At 44.8% G+C, this 21171-nt stretch overlaps 2 protein-coding genes across 2 annotated transcripts in view; one reads left to right on the forward strand and one right to left on the reverse strand.

The window, feature by feature from the left end:
• Positions 1 to 804: 804 nt before the first annotated feature.
• COQ3 (coenzyme Q3, methyltransferase) lies at positions 805 to 11455 on the reverse strand. Its single transcript, XM_038761190.1, has 7 exons — positions 11345 to 11455; positions 6897 to 7020; positions 5306 to 5458; positions 4027 to 4126; positions 3116 to 3358; positions 1667 to 1826; positions 805 to 1259 (listed from the first exon to the last, which is right to left on the reverse strand). The coding sequence occupies exons 1-7, from the start codon at positions 11403 to 11405 to the stop codon at positions 1048 to 1050; spliced, it is 1053 nt and encodes a 350-aa protein (XP_038617118.1). The 5' UTR covers positions 11406 to 11455; the 3' UTR covers positions 805 to 1047.
• Positions 11456 to 14277: 2822 nt separating this feature from the next.
• Positions 14278 to 21171, forward strand: part of PNISR (PNN interacting serine and arginine rich protein) — a 31309-nt gene continuing 24415 nt past the window's right edge. Inside the window, 1 exon segment of the mRNA XM_038760738.1 lies at positions 14278 to 14381. The gene's annotated coding sequence lies outside the window, so the exon portion shown is untranslated.

Consider the following 21171-nt stretch of genomic DNA (forward strand, 5'->3'; position numbering starts at 1 on the left):
TCAGTGGAAAGAGCCCTTTTAGACTGTGAGCCCACTGTTGGGTAGGGACTCTCTCTATATGTTGCCAACTTGTACTTCCCAAGCACTTAGTACAGTGCTCTGCACACAGTAAGCGCTCAATAAATACGATTGATGATGATGAAGAGCCCGGGCTTTGGAGTCAGAGGTCATGGGTTCAAATCCCGGCTCCGCCAATGGTCAGCTATGTGATTCTGGTCAAGTCACTTAACTCCTCTGAGCCTCAGTTACCTCATCTGTAAAATGGGGATTAAGACTGTGAGCCCCCCTGGGACAACCTGATCATCTTGTAACCTCCCCAGCGCTTAGAACAGTGCTTTGCACATAGTTAGCGCTTAATAAATGCCATCATTATTATTATTATTTCTGTAAATAATTGGTTTTGTTCTCTGTCTCCCCCTTTTAGACTGTGAGCCCACTGTTGGGTAGGGACTGTCTCTATATGTTGCCAATTTGTACTTCCCAAGCGCTTAGTACAGTGCTCTGCACATAGTAAGCGCTCAATAAATACGATTGATGATGATGATGATGTAAAAACTCAGCTGCTTGTTCTGTGAAATTTCATCTCGACCTTACTGTTCGATGATGTAGGATAGAGGAAAAAAAAGAACACTATTATCTCATAAACAGCATAAAAGAGCTGAATGAAAGACTTTTGCCAACTCTTTCTCTGCCACAATACTGACATGACACTAAATGAAACCAAATGGAAAGAAACACACATATACGCACTCAATGTAAAGAAAGGAAAAGTTCTTAAAATAGTAAGTCAAAGATCACACTAGAGTATGCATTATTTGCAAACTTGAATCAAATGTCTTGAAATAAAGACTATATTTTTAGACGATGTCTTACTGCAAATCCTCCCAGATAACACCTTAACGTGATTCGATTTTTAAAACGCCAGTTCTTCGGCCTTCTCTTTAAACACGATGCTTCCTGAGAAGACGAAGACGACATTGGGGAGGTAGATCTATAAATTAGAGCCTTGCAAGTATCTGTCTTGTAAAAACCTCCACGTGTGTTCCTTTAGGTCTGGGGCTCTCCGTGGCCATCCGTGCTAGAGGCGGTTCTCCCTTGGTGCTCTTTTGCCTCCGTCTCCGAGGGAAATCCAGACGAGTCCTGAGTCTCCGACTTGATGGCATGAGCTGCGTAGTTCAGGCTGGTGTTCTGAATCCAGTTCCAGTAGCCCGAGAGTGGGTTATACAGCATTCCTGTTATGTTCTGGACCAGGAGCCCATCTGAAAATGAGACAAAAGAAACACGTTTGCATGTGATCACACACACACACACACACACACACACACACACATTTTCTCTCTCTCTCTCTGAAAGCTTTTCCAAGATCTGAGAGTTTCCAGCAACTAAATGGTGAGCTTGAAACCTGTGGTATCTTGAGTGAGCAATAATTACACAGGGAAATCTTGGACCTGTGATTTCATTCCATTCATTCATTCAATCGTATTTATTGAGCGCTTACTGTTTGCACAGCACTGGACTGAGCGCTTGGGTTCAGTACAAGTTGGCAACCTACAAAGACGGTCCCTACCCAAAAACGGGCTCACAATCTAGAACGGGGGGACAGACAACACAACAAAACAGCACCAATGACCCTTCCCGGGCCCCCGCCACTCTAGGGGACCCTTACTGGCTTCCAGGCGGCTCTCTAGTTCTTCAGGCGAAACGAACTTTTCCCAGTCGTGAGTACCCTTAGGCACGATGCCTGCGATCTGCTCGGCGAAAACGATCCCCAGGACGTAGGAGAGTGGCGTTTTGTTCATGGTGGTGATGAAGAGCGAGCCCCCGGGCTACAGCGGACGGAAAGAATATTGGATTAGAGGCTCACAGGGCACCAGCAAAGCAGGGAGAGATACCAGATGCCAGGGTGCTTTGCTCGAGTGAATCGTGGGTGATCCAAATTCTATTCCGCGGGACTGTTTTTTTCACTCAGCTTGACCAGGGCCTCCATTCCCCAAGTCTCCATTTCTCCATGTGGAATGGCAGTGGGCCTTTCGGAGCCGACGGGAGTTATCACGGGCTGGGGGCTAATCCTCAACCAGCAGCCTACGGAGGGATGGATACCAATTAAGCAGATTTCAAACCGGCACCAGGTGCTGCCAGAGGCAAACAGGACATGACCGTGGGCAATCCCTAAGTACACCTAATACAGAATGGATTGTTCCGTCAGCCACAGGTGCACACAAAGCTGTCCTCTCGCTATCAGCAATAATAAGAATAATAACAGTGATATCTGCTAAGCACTTGCTATCTGCCAAGCTATATTGCCGAGCTCCGGATAACAGCGCTCGGATAACAAATGCCATCGTTATTATTATTACACATGATCAGGTGAGACACGGCCTCTAACCCCGCATAGGGCTGACAAGGCTGAGTGGGAGAGAGAACAAGTACTGAATCCCCGTTTTGCAGGTGAGTAAACCGAGGTACAGAGAAGTTAAATGACATGCCCTAGATCGTGCAGCAGGAAAGTGGGAGAGATGGGTTCAGTCATTCAATCGCAATTATGGAGCGTTTACTGTGTACAGAGTGGTTAGTACAGTGCTCTGCACACAGTAAGCGCTCAATAAATATGACCGAATGAATGAATGAATGTACTAAGCGCTTGGAAAGTACAATTCGGCAACAGATAGAGACAATCCCTACCCAACAACGGGCTAGTCAGGTGCGGTAAGGAGGGGCAAGGGGGTTGACTGCTTTGAAGCCAACAGTGAGAAGTTATTATTTAATGCGGCAGTGGATGGGCAACTACTGGAGTTTCTTGAGCAGTGGGGAAACATGTCTTGAACATTTTTAGAACCCAGTCTCCTGACTCCCAATTCTGTACTCTCTTCACTAAATCCGGGAGAGGGAAAGACGGAGAGAGGGAGAGAAGGAGAGAGAGAGAGAGCTGAAAAAGGTCATCGATTTTCCTCAGGAAATGGAAGTCTGAAATGATTCAGAATTTCCATTTGTATTTCCCTTTAGAATCTGCCACTCTCAGATCATAATTTCCATGTGATGCCAAAGAAAACCAAAGCCCTGGTACAATATAGCACCAAAGAAGGCCACTTATTTCCAATACAAGAGAAATTCTTACCTTTAAAACACGGTGGCAGCACTTTATGAAGGTTTCTAAATCCCCCACGTGTTCCACAACTTCCGAGGCCACGACGGCATCAAACGCTTCGGCGGACTCTTCGGCAATCTCCTCCACCGAACACGCCCTGTACTGTATCTGTTGGTCTAAGACCGGATCACATCGTTTATGCTGTTGGGCTGTTTTCACACTGTCTTCCAGGGGATCAATGCCAGTCACCAAGGCTCCCAATCGTCCTAATGGCTAGTGAGAAAAACACTGGTTGGTTCTCTGGGCAGGAAAAGAGATTGGCGCTTAGCTGCAAAAATACATTAATGAGACAGAGCCAAGCTGCAGGAAGACAATAAAATGGTTTCCGTGGATGACTACGTACGAATATTACATGAAAACACCGTAAGTTTAGGTCTGGCAGAACCGAGGGATTGCTCGTCGTGTTTTCCTCCTCCACCTCTGAAGCTCCGTATTCACCTCAGCCTCACAACACATATATCCGTAGCCGGAATTTCTTTTAACGGCTGGCTTCTCCTCTAGACTGTAAGCTCCTTGTGGGTAGGGAATGTGTCTCCCAACTCCGTTGTATCATACTCTCCCAAGCGCTTAGTACAGTGTTCTTCATGCAGTAAGTGCTCGATCGATACCACTGACTGACAATGATTGCCGCGTGAGCTGCCAGTCACAAGATCATCATCATCAATCGTATTTATTGAGCGCTTACTATGTGCAGAGCACTGTACTAAGCGCTTGGGAAGTACAAACTGGCAACATATAGAGACAGTCCCTACCCAACACAAGACGGGACTTCTTCCCCTCCCTCCCTTCCCCTGGGAGGACAGCAGGGTGAAGAAAGAAGACATTCCCCATCCCTGCCCCGGCCCTTCTCTTGCCCCAGGTGCAGACGGCATATTTCTTACTTCGCTTAGTAATCCGCCACCGCAGCCAACATCCAGAATCTTCATTCCCGACAAAGGACTTCCCGGCTGATGACTGGCAGTCGTTTTCAAGAGATTATCTCTAAAACACCAAATACGTAAAATTGGGCGATAAACCGAAAAATCTTGACATCTCCACCTTCACAATCGTTCAAATCCCACCTCCAACAATCTTTCACCAATTAATTTCCCAGCACCCTAAACCAGATCTCTTCAGCCAAATCTTGCACTTATGAACTCATTTCTACTCCTTAGCGTTCATTTATGTGTGTCCGCTTTATTTATTTTGACTTCTCTCCTTGTAAATATTTTTATATTGGTCTCCCCTGTTATAGTACTAGCTCTTGGTGGACAGCGGATGTGTCGCTTCTTTATTGGGTCCTTCCTAAGCATCTGGTCCAGTTCATCGCGCCAAGCGGGCGCTCAGTAAACACAACTACGACACTGTCGCGGAAAGGAGAAGACTCACAATCATTTGGCAACGTGAGTCGACTTCAAGCGGAGAATCAAGGAGGCTTTGTCTAACTACCAGCAAGTCATTTCGTGTCTGACTTCCCCCATTAAGCTGCATGCAACTTAGGTAAAGGATCATAACCTCTAACTTGATTGTTATCTTCCAGGTACTCAATACAGTGCCGTGCCTGATAGGCACTCAGTAAGTACTGTCGAATGACCAATTGTGATGAAAAGAGCTTGCACAATCTCAGAAGTGGGTGCTGCACAAATTCATTCATTCAATCGTATTTACTGAGCGCTTACTGTGTGCAGAGCACTGTACTAAGTGTTTGGGAAGTACAAGTCGGCAACATATAGAGACAGTCCGTACCCAACAATGGGCTCACAGTCTAGAAGGGGGAAACGGACAACAATACAAAACACGTAGACAGGTGAAATCAAAATCGTCAGAACAAATAGAATTATAGCTATAATGCAAATCATTAACAAAATGAATAGTCCCCCAGTGGGCCAGTAGAGTGAAGGACCTTTCCAAAGAGGCTAACACGACAGAAGATTAATTTTAGGCATTGAGAGAATTGGATTTAAAATGTAATTCGAGGAAAATATTGCTTTTGGTAGGTTCACTTGACCCAAATCTGCACTGCCTAGTGCCCCGGGCCAGGCTACCCCTCGACAACAGCACTGCAGGATCCCAAGGGAGGGCTGCGCGGGTCAAATTGGGCAAACTCTAACCTAACAAGAGAAAAGGTGGGCTTGAAATGGGCTTTGGGTAACGAGGGCTGAGAGACTTCCCAAGCCGTACCTAATAAAGGGCACTCTCAGGTCATTCAGAGAGTGAAGAGGGGAATAGGCTCCTTGTTCGTCCCACCATTTGTGAGCCAGTATCTGGAATTTTTTCATTTCGTTGGGATCCACCGTCGTCGGTGAAGTGGCGAACGTTCCTTTGACCGCATGCCTAAAATAATCAGAACACGCTGAATGTGAAATCTGGGCTGTGGCCACAGTAAAGACAAGGGATTCGTCATGATTAATAATACCAAATAGCACAGATTAAGACCTTATTTAATAGGGAAGCAGCTTGTCCCAGTGGAAAGTGCACCCTCCTGAGAGTCCGGAGATCTGGGTTTTAATACCAGTTCCACCACTTTCTGGTGACGTGACCTTGGGAAAGATGCTTAACTGCTCAGTTTCTCAGTTTCTTCACCTTGACGGAACAGATAGGCTTACAGCTCATAGATTCCTTTCTTTATTCTGGGGTTCTTTTGAATGTCTTTACTCCACGGTTCCCTTATATTCTCACTCTTTCAGGATTCCATATTATTTATAAGTAATGACTCTAGGAGTTACCACACTACCTCTAATGAAATTGGTTGGGTTAGCAAGTGAAGTGCACCTTTTCTGATCATATAGTCTACCAAAGATCAGAAAACACTCATTCCTCTCCTCGAAGGATTCATTTGTGACCTGCATATATGTATATATGTTTGTACATATTTATTACTCTATTTATTTATTTATTTTACTTGTACATATCTATTCTATTTATTTTACTTTGTTAGTATGTTTGGTTTTGTTCTCTGTCTCCCCCTTTTAGACTGTGAGCCCAATGTTGGGTAGGGACTGTCTCTATATGTTGCCAATTTGTACTTCCCAAGCCCTTAGTACAGTGCTCTGCACATAGTAAGCGCTCAATAAATATGATTGATTGATTGATTGTGACTGAACCCTGCAGATGACCTCATTGCTATTATCTCTTCTCTCACTCCCACCGTTGAAGGAAAAGAGGCAAGAAGGATAAGTTTTGTTATTTGTTAAGCGCTTACTAGTGCCAGGAACTATACTAAGCGCTGGGGTAGATCCAAGCTCATCAGGGTGGCTACAGTCCACGCCCCCCATGGGACTCACAATCTTAATCCCCATTTTACAGATGAGGTAACTGAGTCACAGAGAAGTTAAGTAAGTTGCCCAAGGTCATAGAGTAGACGAGTGGAAGGGCTGGAATTAGAACCCAGATCCTCCTGGCTCCCACCGGGCCTATCCACTAGGCCATACTGCTTCAAGGAAACCTATTTTGTAGAACTAACAAAACCTAGGAAAATCCTTCGTTTGCTTAAAGCTGCTTAGAACAAATGCTACTCTCGATCATTTCTTCGGCTACAATCATCAGCAGTCCCAGGAGCTGCCTTTTTCATGAAGTGAAAAGGCAATTTACACAAGGGTTGGACGGGCATCGTGAATTTTCAAAATTAAAGTAGCTAAAAATAAAACCACTTGATACTCCACGCTGACAACTCAAAGGCCATCGCTACTGAGCTGCCAAGACAAAGTCTGTTCTCCCTCCACAAGACAGACTTTCTCTGAAACAGATTAATTCCATCACCCGCTTAGCATACCTCGGCTTTCTCGTTCCAGTCAGGCCAAGGAAGGTCACAAAATTGCTCTGTAGCCCCACAGGCTGATGACGATTACCAATGTAATCCCAAGGTTTCATCCGGAGAATCTGATGGAGGGGGTTCCCTGCAAAAACAGGAGAAAAACACACTGAAAGCCATTCATCATCATCATCAATCGTATTTATTGAGCGCTTCCTATGTGCAGAGCACTGTACTAAGCGCTTAGGAAGTACAAATGGGCAACATATAGAGACAGTCCCTACCCAACAGTGGGCTCACACTCTAAAAGGGGGAGACAGAGAACAAAACCAAACCTACTAACAAAATAAAATAAATAGAATAGATATGTACAAGTAAAATAGAGTAATAAATATGTACAAACATATATACATATATAGCTGTGGGGAAGGGAAGGAGGTAAGATGGGGGGGATGGAGAGGGGGACGAGGGGGAGAGGAAGCCATTCGAAAGCCTTTTTTGAGATTCCCTTAATTCTAGCTTCTCATTTCCATGCTGATTTCTTTAAAGCGACCAAAACAATCATTCGTTCAAAGACCACTGGTCTTCAAGCATTTTCCAATCTAGCACCCTAAATTTACAGTTTATTAATTGGGGCTATCGGTTGAATAAAACAATCAGAATACGCTGTATGTGAAATCTGGGCTGTGGCCACAGTAAGGACAAGGGATTCGTCTTATGATTAATACTACCAATAATAATAAATAGCACAGATTAAGACTTTATTTAATAGGGAAGCAGCATGGCCCAGTGGAAAGTGCACCCTCCTGAGAGTCAGGAGATCAATTCAAATTCAAATTGCCAATGCACAGAGCTAAGCACCTAGTGCAGAGCTCTACACACAGTAAACGCTCAATAGATAATAAGCAATAATTGTGGCATTTGTTAAACGCTTCCGACGAGCCAGGCGTTGTTCTAAGGGCTGAGATGGATACAGGCAAATCGGGGTGGCCAGTACCTGGTCCACACGGAGTTCACATTCTCAAGCCCCATTTTCCAGATGAGGCCCAGAGAATCAATCAATCAATCAATCGTATTTATTGAGCGCTTACTATGTGCAGAGCACTGTACTAAGCGCTTGGGAAGTACAAATTGGCAACACATAGAGACAGTCCCTACCCAACAGTGGGCTCACAGTCTAAAAGGGGGAGACAGAGAACAGAACCAAACATACCAACAAAATAAAATAAATAGGATAGAAATGTACAAGTAAAATAAATAAATAAATAAATAAATAAATAAATAGAGTAATAAATATGTACAACCATATATGGGCAACGCTGAGACTGGAGATAATCATAATAATGGTATTTGTTAAACCCTTACTATGTGCCAGGCACTGGACTAAGCGCTGGGGTGGATACAAGCAAATCAGGCTGGGCCCAGTCCCAGCCTCGTGCAGGACTCGCAGTCTCAATCCCCATTTTCCAGATGAGGAAACTGAGGCCCAGAGAAGTGAAGTGCCTGGCTCAAGGTCACATAGGAGACAGGGGGTGGGTGGGATTAGAACCCAGGTCCTTCCGACGCCCAGACCCAGGCTCTAGCCGCGGGACCAAGCGGGAAAAGGCTACGTATGCCCCTCCACCAGGCCTAGGGCCGATGGCTGGTTACCGGGCTGGGGCCGTCGGGGATGGGCTAATGATAACAATAATAATAATAATAATAATAATAATAATAATAATAATAATAATAATAATGGTATCTGTTAAGCACTTACTATGTGCCAAGCCCTGTTCTAAGCGCTGGGGGGGATACAATGTGATCAGGTTACAACCTGATCAGGGTGGACACAGTCCCCGTCCCCCGTGGGTCTTGATCCCCATTTTACAGATGCGGGAACTGAGGCCCAGAGAAGCGAAATGCCTTGCCCGAGGTCACAAAGCAATCATTCATTCATTCGATCGCATTTATTGAGCGCTTACTGTGTGCCGAGCACTGTACTAAGCGCTTGGGAAGTGCCAGTTGGCAACGTATTGGCAACGGTAAATGTTGAGCTGTGCTGTCGTGCGTGTCTGTGAACTTGCCTCAGCGTTGGGAAGAGATGAAATAAAGTGTAGAATTAAATTTGGGATCCTTAACCCTCGACCTCATTAGACCTTGCTTCTTCCAGGGACAGTTCTAAGACTAATTATGGCTTATTAATTTATTATGTTATATTTATTGTTAATAATTAATGTTAGTAACTTATTAATTAGGACCTCAATGAATGGCTGAGTAATTATGCCTGTTTACTTGTTTTGATGCCTGTCTCCCCCTTTGTAGACTGTGAGCCCGCTGTGGGCGGGGATTGTCTCTACTTGTTGCTGAATTGTACTTTCCAAGCGCTTAGTACAGTGCTCTGCACATAGTAAGCGCTCAATAAATACGATTGATTGATTGATTGATTGCTCTGCACACAGTAAGCGCTCAATAAATACGATCGAATGAACATATAGAGACGGTCCCTACCCAACAATGGGATCACGGTCTAGAATCGCCCCCCACCTGCCCTACTCTCTTCCCCTCCCCACAGCACTTGGATATATTTGTACCTATTTATTACTTTATTTATTTTACTTGTACATATTTACTACTCTATTTAATGATGGGCACATAGCTATAATTCTATTTATTGACAGTGGAAAGAGCCTGGGCTTGGGAGTCAGAGGCTGTGAGTTCTAATCCCAGACCCGCCACTTGTCAGCTGTGTGACCTTGGGCAAGTCACTTAACTTCTCTGTGCCTCAGTTCCCTCATCTGTGAAATGGGGATTAAGCCTGTGAGCCCCACATGGGACAATCTGATCACCTTGTATTCCCCCACCCCCCACCCCCAGCACTTAGAACGGTGCTTTGCACATAGTAAGCGCTTAGGAGAAGCAGCGTGGCTCAGTGGAAAGAGCCCAGGCTTTGGAGTCGGAGGTCATGGGTTCAAATCCCGGCTCCGCCGCTTGTCAGCTGTGTGACCTTGGGCAAGTCACTTCACTTCTCCGGGCCTCAATTCCCTCATCTGTAAAATGGGGATGAAGACTGTGAGCCCCATGTGGGACAACCTGGTCACCTTGTAACCTCCCCAGTGCTTAGAACAGCGCTTTGCACATAGTAAGCGCTTAATAAATGCCATCATCATTATTATTACTATTATTCTCTGGGCCTCAGTTCCCTCATCTGTCAAATGGGGATGAAGCCTGTGAGGCCCCCGTTGCACAACCTGATCACCTTGTAACCTCCCCAGTGCTTAGAACAGCGCTTTGCACGTAGTAAGTGCTTAATAAATGCCATCATCATTATTATTATTATTATTCTCTGGGCCTCAGTTCCCTCATCTGTCAAATGGGGATGAAGCCTGTGAGCCGCCCCCCCGTTGGACAACCTGATCACCTTGTAACCTCCCCAGCGCTTAGAACAGCGCTTTGCACATAGTAAATGCTTAATAAATGCCATCATTATTATCATTATTATTCTCTGGGACTCAGTTCCCTCATCTGTCAAATGGGGATGAAGCCTGTGAGCCCCTCCGTGGGACAACCTGATCACCTTGTAACCTCCCCAGTGCTTAAAACAGCGCTTTGCACATAGTAAGCACTTAATAAATGCCATCATTAATATCATTACTATTCTCTGGGCCTCAGTTCCCTCATCTGTCAAATGGGGATGAAGCCTGTGAGCGCTTAGTAAATGCCATCATTATTATTATTAACAACTGTGAGCCCACTGTTGGGTAGGGACTGTCTCTATATGTTGCCAACTTGTACTTCCCAAGCGCTTAGTACAGTGCTCTGCACGCAGTAAGCGCTCAATAAATACGATTAATTGATTGATTGATCATTATTATTTGGACCCCAGACTGAGCCCCTTCCTTCCTCTCCCCCTCGCCCCCCTCTCCATCCCCCCATCTTACCTCCTTCCCTTCCCCACAGCACCTGTATAGATGGATATATGTTTGTACATATTTATTACTCTATTTATTGATTTATTTATTTCACTTGTACATATCTATTCTATTTATTTTATTTTGTTAGTAGGTTTGGTTTTGTCTCCCCCTTTTAGACTGTGAGCCCACTGTTGGGTAGGGACTGTCTCTAGATGTTGCCAACTTGTACTTCCCAAGCGCTTAGTACAGTGCTCTGCACACAGTAAGCGCTCAATAAATACGATTGATTGATAAGCGCTCAATAAATACGATTGATTGATTGATCATTATTATTTGAACCCCGCGCCTGCGCACTGAGCCCCCACCCCGGGGCCTGGACAGGCCGCGCGCCTGCGCACTGCGTCGTCCCCGCCCCCCGACAGGCCCCGCGCCTGCGCACTGCGTCCCCCCGCCCCCCGACGGGCCGCGCGCCTGCGCACTGCGCCCCCGCCAGGATCGGGCGCGCCCACGGCGCTGAGCGGGGGAAGCGGGAGGGAGAAAGATAGACGGACAGACGGGGGGGGTGGGACGGACACTCACCTCCCGGCGCCGCCCCCCAGCTCCGGCCCGCGGCCCTCCCCGCGACGGACACGCTCCACATTGTGGCGACAGCTGCCCTGACCCCTCCTACAGGCCCCACCGCCGCGATAGGCCGCTCCGTCCAACGACACGGGGTTGACTCCTCCCCCCTTCCCCCGTCTTTGGTCGCGCCCACAGGCGCAGGCCCCGCCCCCGCCTTTGGACTCGCCCGCCGACGCAGGCCCCGCCCGCCGACGCAGGCCCCGCCCCCCGACGCAGGCCCCGCCCTCGGCGCCGCACTGCCTTTCGTCATTCATTCACGATTCGTTACATCAGTCAATCAATCAATCGTATTTATTGAGCGCTTACTGTGTGCAGAGCACTGTACTAAGCGCTTGGGAAGTACAAATTGGCAACATCTAGAGACAGTCCCTACCCAACAGTGGGCTCCCAGTCTAAAAGGGGGAGACAGAGAACAAAACCAAACATACTAACAAAATAAAATGAATAGAATAGATCATCATCATCAATCGTATTTATTGAGCGCTTACTATGTGCAGAGCACTGTACTAAGCGCTTGGGAAGTACAAATTGGCAACATAGAGAGACAGTCCCTACCCAACAGCGGGCTCACAGTCTAAAAGGGGGAGACAGAGAACAAAACAAAACATACTAACAAAATAAAATAAATAGAATAGATAGGTACAAGTAAAATAAATCAATATAGAGAGTAATAAATATGTACATCATCATCATCATCAATCGTATTTATTGAGCGCTTACTATGTGCAGAGCACTAAGCGCTTGGGAAGTACAAATTGGCAACATATAGAGACAGTCCCTACCCAACAGTGGGCTCACAGTCTAAAAGGGGGAGACAGAGAACAAAACCAAACCTACTGACAAAATCAAATGAATAGAATAGATATGTACAAGTAAAATAAATCAATATAGAGACTAATAAATATGTACATCATCATCATCAATCGTATTTATTGAGCGCTTACTATGTGCAAAGCACTGTACTAAGCGCTTGGGAAGTACAAATTGGCAACATATAGAGACAGTCCCTACCCAACAGCGGGCTCACGTCTAAAAGGGGGAGACAGAGAACAAAACCAAACCTACTAACAAAATAAAATGAATAGAATAGATATGTACAAGTAAAATAAAATCAATAGAGGGAGTAATAAATATGTACAAACATATATACAGCAGCGTGGCTCAGTGGAAAGAGCCCGGGCTCTGGAGTCAGAAGTCATGGGTTCAAATCCCGGCTCCACCAATTGTCAGCTGTGTGACTTTGGGCGGGTCACTTAACTTCTCTGTGCCTCAGTTTCCTCATCTGTAAAATGGGGATGAAGACTGTGAGCCACATGTGGGATGACCTGATCACTTTGTAACCTCCCCAGCGCTTAGAACAGTGCTTTGCACATAGGAAGCGCTTAATAAATGTCATTATTATTATTATTATTATATACAGGTGCTGTGGGGAAGGGAAGGAGGTAAGATGGGGGGATGGAGAGGGGGACGAGGGGGAGAGGAAGGAATATTATACTCTCCCAAATGCTTAGTACAGTGCTCTGCACATAGTAAGCGCTCAATAAATATGATTGATGATGATGATGATGATGATGAAGGGGCTCAGTCTGTGAGCCCCCCGTGGGACAACCTGATCACCTTGGAACCTCCCCAGCGCCTACAACAGTGCCTTGCACATAGTAAGTGCCTAATAGATGCCATCATTATTATTATTAACAATAATTGCAGCATTTACTATGCTAAGCTAATTGCTTACTATGTGCCAAGCACTGTACTAGGCACTTTGGAGACTATCATATAACCGAATTGGTAGACACGGTCCCTGCCCACAGCTAACTTAGAGCCTAGAGGACTGCACTTTCGTTCTCTCTCACAAAGGGGAGATCATCATCATCATCATCAATCGTATGTATTGAGCGCTTACTATGTGCAGAGCGCTGTACTAAGCGCTTGGGAAGTACAAATTGGCAACATATAGAGACAGTCCCTACCCAACAGTGGGCTCATAGTCTAGAAGGGGGAGACAGAGAACAAAACCAAACATACTAACAAAATACAATAAATAGAATAGATATGTACAAGTAAAATAAATAAATAGGGTAATAAATATGTACAAACATATATACATATATACAGGTGCTGTGGGGAAGGGAAGGAGGTAAGATGCGGGGGATGGAGAGGGGGGCGAGGGAAGCCACACGAAAGCAGCTGCCAGCAAAGGCTAAGAAAAGAACCAGTGAGACCGCTTAAAGCGCTTCAAATACCATTATTACTATTATTATTGATTGATTGATTTTACTTGTACATATCTATTCTATTTATTTTATTAGTATGTTTGGTTTTGTTCTCTGTCTCCCCCTTTTAGACTGTGAGCCCACTGTTGGGTAGGGACTGTCTCCATATGTTGCCAACTTGGACTTCCCAAGCGCTTAGTACAGTGCTCCGCACACAGTAAGCGCTCAATAAATCCGATTGATTGATTATTACTATCATTATGATTATTAACGCCTGCCTACTTGTTTTGTTCTGTTGTGTCTCCCCCCTTCTAGCCTAAAATATTATGTAATAATCGTAATAATGCATAAAATATTATCTAATAATCACAATATCATATAAAAATACTATTACGGGATAGTTATAATACTGCATAAAAATATCATTATATAATAATTGTGATAGTGCGTAGAGCTATTATTATATAATAATTATAATCATTTTCAACGCGCGCACCTCGCCCGCGTTATAAAGAGATAGGCATGAGGGGGGGTCACGTGACCCTGGCGTCGGAGTCGGGGGGCGAGTCACGTGGCCCGCTCGGCCGGGAGGGGGGCGAGTCACGTGACCCCGGTCCCCGAGATTCCCGCGGGCTCCGGGCGGAAGTGGGGAGCTTTCGCTTCCGGGGGGAGACGGCGGCGGCGCCATCTTTGCTGGGTCCGTGAAGAAGCGCTCCGAGGGGCGCGGGAGGAGAAGGGAGCCGAGCCGCGCCGAGCCGGCCGGGCCCGGGAGGAGGTAAGAGGTGAGGGCCGGTGGGTGTCCGGGCCCCGTGGGCACGGCAGGGGGGAGGGCGGGCGCCATGGCCCGCTGACCCCCGGGAGGCTGCCACCGCCGCCGCCCATCGCCCTGCTTTTATACCGGGGAGAGGCGAGCGGAAGCCGCCCATAGGACGAAATTAATTGGCAAGCTCCGCGCTGGCCGTTGGGGAGTGCGCATGCGTGCCGAGGGGGGCGGGGGGGGGTGGCGGTCGGGCGCGCGCGCGCGCAGCCGTTTGGAGTGGCGCTGCGCATGCGCACTCCAGCTCGGGAAAGGGCCGCCTTTCGCCCCCCCCCCCCTTCTTTATTCTCTGGAGTCGGAGGTCGTGGGTTCAAATCCCGCCCCTGCCCATCGTCGGCCGCGTGACTTGGGGCGAGTCGCTTCAATCAATCAATCAATCAATCGTATTTATTGAGCGCTTACTATGTGCAGAACACTGTACTAAGCGCTTGGGAAGTACAAATTGGCATCACATAGAGACAGTCCCTACCCGATAGTGGGCTCACAGTCTAAAAGGGGGAGACAGAGAACAGAACCAAACATACCAACAAAATAAAATAAGTAGGATAGAAATGTACAAGTAAAATAAATAAATAAATAAATAAACAGAGTAATAAATATGTACAACCATATATACATATATACAGGTGCTGTGGGGAGGGGCCTCAGTCCCCTCGTCTGTGAAATGGGGGCGAAGACTGTGAGCCCCCCGCGGGGCAACCTGATCCCCTTGTATCCTCCCCAGCGCTTAGAACAGCGCTTTGCACATAGTAAGCGCTTAATAGATGCCGTCATTATTATTATTGTTTAAGAACAGTGCATGGCACACAGTAAGCGCTTAAAAAATGCTGTTTTTCTTCAAGAACAGTAATGATGATGATGGCATTGATTAAGCACCTACCATAAGCAAAGCACTGTTCTAAGCGCTGGGGAGGTTATACTTCATTCATTCATTCAGTCGTATTTATTGGGCACTTAATAAATGCCATCATTATTATTATTGTTCAAGAACAGTACATGGCACACAATAAGCACTTAATCAATCGTATTTATTGAGCGCTTACTGTGTGCAGAGCACCGTACTAAGCGCTTGGGAAGTACAAGTTGGCAACATCTAGAGGCGGTCCCTGCCCAGCAGTGGGCTCACAGTCTAAAAGGGGGAGACAGAGAACAAAACCAGACATACCAATAAAATAAATAGAATAGATATGTACAAGTAAAATAGAGTAATAAATGTGTACAAACATGTGCAGGTGTATATATATATATATATATAGGTATATTCACTTCTTTGGGCCTCAGTTCCCTCATCTGTAAAATGGGGGTGAAGACTTTGAGCCCCCCGCGGGACAGCCTGATCACCTTGTATCCTCCCCAGCGCTTAGAACAGTGCTTTGCACATAGTAAGCGCTTAATAAATGCCATCGTTGTTATTATTGTTCAAGAACAGTGCATGGCACACAGTAAGCACTTAAAAAATACTATTCTTCTCCTTCAAGAACAGTAATGATAATGATGATGGCACTGATTAAGCACCTACCATGTGCAAAGCACTGTTCTAACCTCTGGGGAGGTTATACTTCATTCATTCATTCAATCGTATTTATTAAGCGCTTAGTAAATGGCATCATTATTATTATTGTTCAAGAACAGTGCATGGCACACAGTAAGCACTTAAAAAATACTATTCTTCTCCTTCAAGAACAGTAATGATAGTAATGATGGCATTTATTAAGCGCCTGCCATGTGCAAAGCACTGTTCTAAGTGCTGGGGAGGTTACACTGTCATTCATTCATTCTTTTATTGAGCGCTTACTGTGTGCAGAGCACTGTACTAAGCGCTTGGGCAGTCCAAGTTGGCAACATGTAGAGACGGTCCCTACCCAGCAGTGGGCTCACAGTCTAGAGTAAAAATAATAATAATGGCATTTTATTAAGCGCTTACTCTGTGCAAAGCACTGTTCTAAGCTCTGGGGAGGATACAAGGTAATCAGGTTGTCCCTCGGGGGGCTCACAGTCTTCATCCCCATTTTACAGATGAGCCGGGATTTGAACCCATGACCTCTGACTCCAAAGCCCGTGCTCTTTCCATTGAGCCACGCTGCTTCCCCCGAAGGGGGAAGGGGAGGACAGAGAACAAAGCAAGCATATTAACAAAATAAAATAAATAGAATATGTACAAGTAAAATAAGTAAATAAATAAGAGTAATAAGTACGTAAAAACATATATACATATATACACGGTGATCAGGTGGGGATTAAAACTGTGAGCCCCCCCCCGTGGGACAACCCGATCACCCTGTAACCTCCCCAGCGCTTAGACCAGTGCTTGGCACATAGTAAGCGCTTAATAAATCATCAATCATATTTATTGAGCGCTTACTATGTGCAGAGCACTGTACTAAGCGCTTGGGAAGTCCAAATTGGCAACATATAGAGACAGTCCCTACCCAGCAGTGGGCTCACAGTCTAAAAGGGGGAGACGGAGAACAAAACCAAACATACTAACAAAATAAAATAAATAGAATAGATATGTAAATAGAATAGATATGCCATCATTATTGTTATTATATCAGGTTGTCCCACGGGGGGCTCACAGTCTTCATCCCCACTTGACAGATGAGGTAACTGAGGCCCAGAGAAGTTAAGTGGCTTGCCCAGAGTCACCCAGCTAACAGCCGGCGGAGCCGGGATTTGAACCCATGACCACTGACTCCAGAGCCCGGGCTCTTTCCACTGAGCCACGCTGCTTCTTGGCACTTGGCACACAGTAAGCGCTTAACATCTACTATCCTTCAAGAACAGCGCTTGGCACATGGTGCTTAAAAAATGCTATCCTTCTTCAAGAACAGTGCTTGGCACACAGTAAGCGCTTAAATACTATTATTCTTCTTCAAGAACAGCGCATGGCACACAGGAAGCACTTAAAAAATACTATTCTTCTCCTTCAAGAACAATAATCGTAATAATAATGATGGCAGTTATTAAGTGCTTACTATGGGCAAAGCACTGTTCTAAGCGCTGGGGGGGATACAGGGTGATCAGGTTGTCCCACGGGGGGGGGGGGGCTCACAGTCAATCCCCATTTTACAGATGAGGTAACTGAGGCACAGAGAAGTGAAGTGACTTGCCCAGAGTCACACAGCTGACAACTGGCGGAGCCGGGATTTGAACCCACGACCACTGACCCCAAAGCCCGGGCTCTTTCCACCGAGCCACACTGCTTCTTGGCAGTTGGCACACAGTAAGCGCTTAACATCTACTATTCTTCAAGAACGGTGCTTGGCGCGTAGCGCTTAATACTATCCTTCAAGAACAGTGCTTGGCACACAGTAAGCGCTTAACATATACTACTATTCTTCAAGAACAGTGCTTGGCACATAGTAAGCGCTTAACATATACCATCCTTTCCCAAGACCAGTACTTGGCACATAGTAAGCGCTTAAAAATACTATCCTTCTTCAAGAACAGTACTTGGCACACAGTAAGCGCTTAAATACTATTATTTTTATCCTGCTTGGCACATAGTAAGCGCCTAAAAAATACTATTCTCCATAAAGAACAGTGCTTGGCACATAGTAAGCGCTTAACATATACTGTCGTTTTGCAAGAACAGTGCTTGGCACATAGTGCTTAAAAAGACTATCCTTCTTCAAGAACAGTGCTTGGCACACATTAAACGCTTAAATACTATTCTTTTTATCCTGCTTGGCACACAGTAAGCACCTAAAAAATACTGTTGTTCTCCTTAAAGAACAGTGCTTGGCACATAGTAAGCACTTAACATGTACTGTCCTTTTGCAAGAACAGGGCTTGGCACATAGTGCTTAAAAATACTATCCTTCTTCAAGAACAGTGCTTGGCACACAGTAAGCGCTTAAATACTATTCTTTTTATCCTGCTTGGCACACAGTAAGCGCCTAAAAAGTACTGTTGTTCTCCTTAAAGAACAGTACTTGGCACATAGTAAGCACTTAACATATACTGTCCTTTTGCAAGAACAGTGCTTGGCACATAGTGCTTACAAAGACTATCCTCCTTCAAGAACAGTGCTTGGCACACACTAAGCACTTAAATACTATTATTCTTCTTCAAAAACAATGCTTGGCACACAGTAAGCGCTTAAAAAATACTGTTATTCTTCTTCAAGACCAGTGCTTGGTACATAGTGCTTAAAAATACTATCCTTCTTCAAGAACAGTGCTTGGCACACAGTAAGTGCTTAACATATACTATCCTTCTTCAAGAACAGTGCTTGGCACACAGTAAGCGCTTATCGTATACTATTATTCTTCTTCAAGAACAGTGCTTGGCACATAGTAAGCGCTTAACATATACCATCCTTTCCCAAGAACAGTATTTGGCACATAGTAAGCGCTTAAAAATACTATCCTTCTGCAAGAACAGTGCTTGGCACACAGTAAGCGCTTAAATACTACTCTTTTTATCCTGCTTGGCACACAGTAAGCGCCTAAAAAATACTATTGTTCTCCTTAAAGAACAGTGCTTGGCACATAGCACTTAACATATACTGTCGTTTTGCAAGAACAGTGCTTGGCACATAGTGCTTAAAAAGACTATCCTTCTTCAAGAACAGTGCTTGGCACACATTAAACGCTTAAATACTATTCTTTTTATCCTGCTTGGCACACAGTAAGCACCTAAAAAATACAGTTGTTCTCCTTAAAGAACAATGCTTGGCACATAGTAAGCACTTAACATATACTGTCCTTTTACAAGAACAGTGCTTGGCACATAGTGCTTAAAAATACTATACTTCTTCAAGAACAGTGCTTGGCACACAGTAAGCGCTTAAATACTATTCTTTTTATCCTGCTTGGCACACAGTAAGCGCCTAAAAAATACTATTGTTCTCCTTAAAGAACGGTGCTTGGCACATAGTGCTTAAAAATACTATCCTTCTTCAAGAACAGTGCTTGGCACATAGTAAGTGCTTTAATACTATTATTCTTCAAAAATAATGCTTGGCACACAGTAAGCGCCTAAAAAATACTATTGTTCTCCTTAAAGAACAGTGCTTGGCACATAGTGCTTAAAAATACTATCCTTCTTCAAGAACTGTGCTTGGCACATAGTAAGCGCTTAAATACTATTATTCTTCAAAGATAATGCTTGGCACACAGTAAGCGCCTAAAAAATACTATTGTTCTCCTTAAAGAACAGTGCTTGGCACATAGTAAGCACTTAACATATACTGTCCTTTTGCAAGAACAGTGCTTGGCACATAGTGCTTAAAAATACTATCTTTCAAGAACAGTGCTTGGCACACAGTAAGCGCTTAAATACTATTATTCTTCTTCAAAAATAATGCTTGGCACACAGTAAGCCCTTAAAAAATACTGTTATTCTTCTTCAAAAACAGTGCTTGGTACATAGTGCTTAAAAATACTATTTTCTTCAAGAACAGTGCTTAAAAATACTATCTTCTTCAAGAACAGTGCTTGGCACACAGTAAGTGCTTAACATATACTATCCTTCTTCAAGAACAGTGCTTGGCACATAGTAAGCGCTAAAAAATCCTATTAATCTTCGAGAACAGTGCTTGGCACATAGTAAACACTTAATAATAGTAATGATGATGGCATTTGTTAAACGCTTATTACATGCCAAAAACTGGTCTAAGCACTGGGGGGGATACAAGGTCATCAGGTTGCCCCACATGGGGCTCACAGTTTTAACCCCCATTTTCCAGATGAGGTAGCTGAGGCACAGAGAAGTTAAGTGATTTGCCCAGAGTCACACAGCTGACAAGTGGCGGAACAGGGATTAGAACCCAGGACCTCCGACTCCCAAGCCTGGGCTCTTTCCACGGAGCCACGCTGTTTCTCCTTTTTCAAGAACAGTGCTTGGCACACGGTAAGCACTTAACATGCTGTCATTCTTCTTCAACAACAATGCTTGGCACACAGTAAGCGCTTAAGAAATACTATCATTCTCCACGAACAGTGTCTGGCACATAGTAAGCGCTTAAATACTATCGTTCTTCAAGAACAGTGCTTGGCGTATAGTAAGCGCTTAACAAATACTATCATTCTTCATGCATTCGATCGTATTTATTAAGCGCTTACTGTGTGCAGAGCACTGTACTAAGTGCTTGGGAAGTACAAATACAGATGGCACACAGTAAGCACTTAAATACTATTCTTTTTATCCTGCTTGGCACACAGTAAGCGCCTAAAAAATACTATCATTCTTCTCCTTAAAGAACAGTGCTTGGCACACAGTAAGCGCTTAAATACTATTCTTTTTATCCTGCTTGGCACACAGTAAGCGCCTAAAAAATACTGTTGTTCTCCTTAAAGAACAGTGCCTTACTATACGCGTGGCGTATAGTAAGCGCTTAACAAATACTATCATTCTTCGTGCATTCGATCGTATTTATTAAGCGCTTACTGTGTGCAGAGCACTGTACTAAGTGCTTGGGAAGTACAAATGCAGATGGCACACAGTAAGCACTTAAATACTATTCTTTTTATCCTGCTTGGCACACAGTAAGCGCCTAAAAAATACTATCATTCTTCTCCTTAAAGAATAGTGCTTGGCACACAGTAAGCACTTAAATACTATTCTTTTTATCCTGCTTGGCACACAGTAAGCGCCTAAAAAATACTGTTGTTCTCCTTAAACAACAGTGCCTTACTATATGCGTGGCGTATAGTAAGCGCTTAACAAATACTATCATTCTTCATGCATTCGATCGTATTTATTAAGCGCTTACTGTGTGCAGAGCACTGTACTAAGTGCTTGGGAAGTAC

The sequence above is a fragment of the Tachyglossus aculeatus genome, chromosome 19 (genome assembly GCF_015852505.1).
Source record: "Tachyglossus aculeatus isolate mTacAcu1 chromosome 19, mTacAcu1.pri, whole genome shotgun sequence".
NCBI lineage: Eukaryota > Metazoa > Chordata > Mammalia > Monotremata > Tachyglossidae > Tachyglossus > Tachyglossus aculeatus.

Excerpts from the sequence above, each read along its gene's own strand:
- COQ3 (XM_038761190.1), bottom strand. The coding sequence starts at position 11,405 with ATGTGGAGCGTGTCCGTCGCGGGGAGGGCCGCGGGCCGGAGCTGGGGG. Across the intron at positions 5,459-6,896 it reads ACTGGAACGAGAAAGCCGAG|GCATGCGGTCAAAGGAACGT; the intron begins GTATGCTAAGCG and ends TGATTATTTTAG. Across the intron at positions 4,127-5,305 it reads CTGAGAGTGCCCTTTATTAG|AGATAATCTCTTGAAAACGA; the intron begins GTACGGCTTGGG and ends TTGGTGTTTTAG.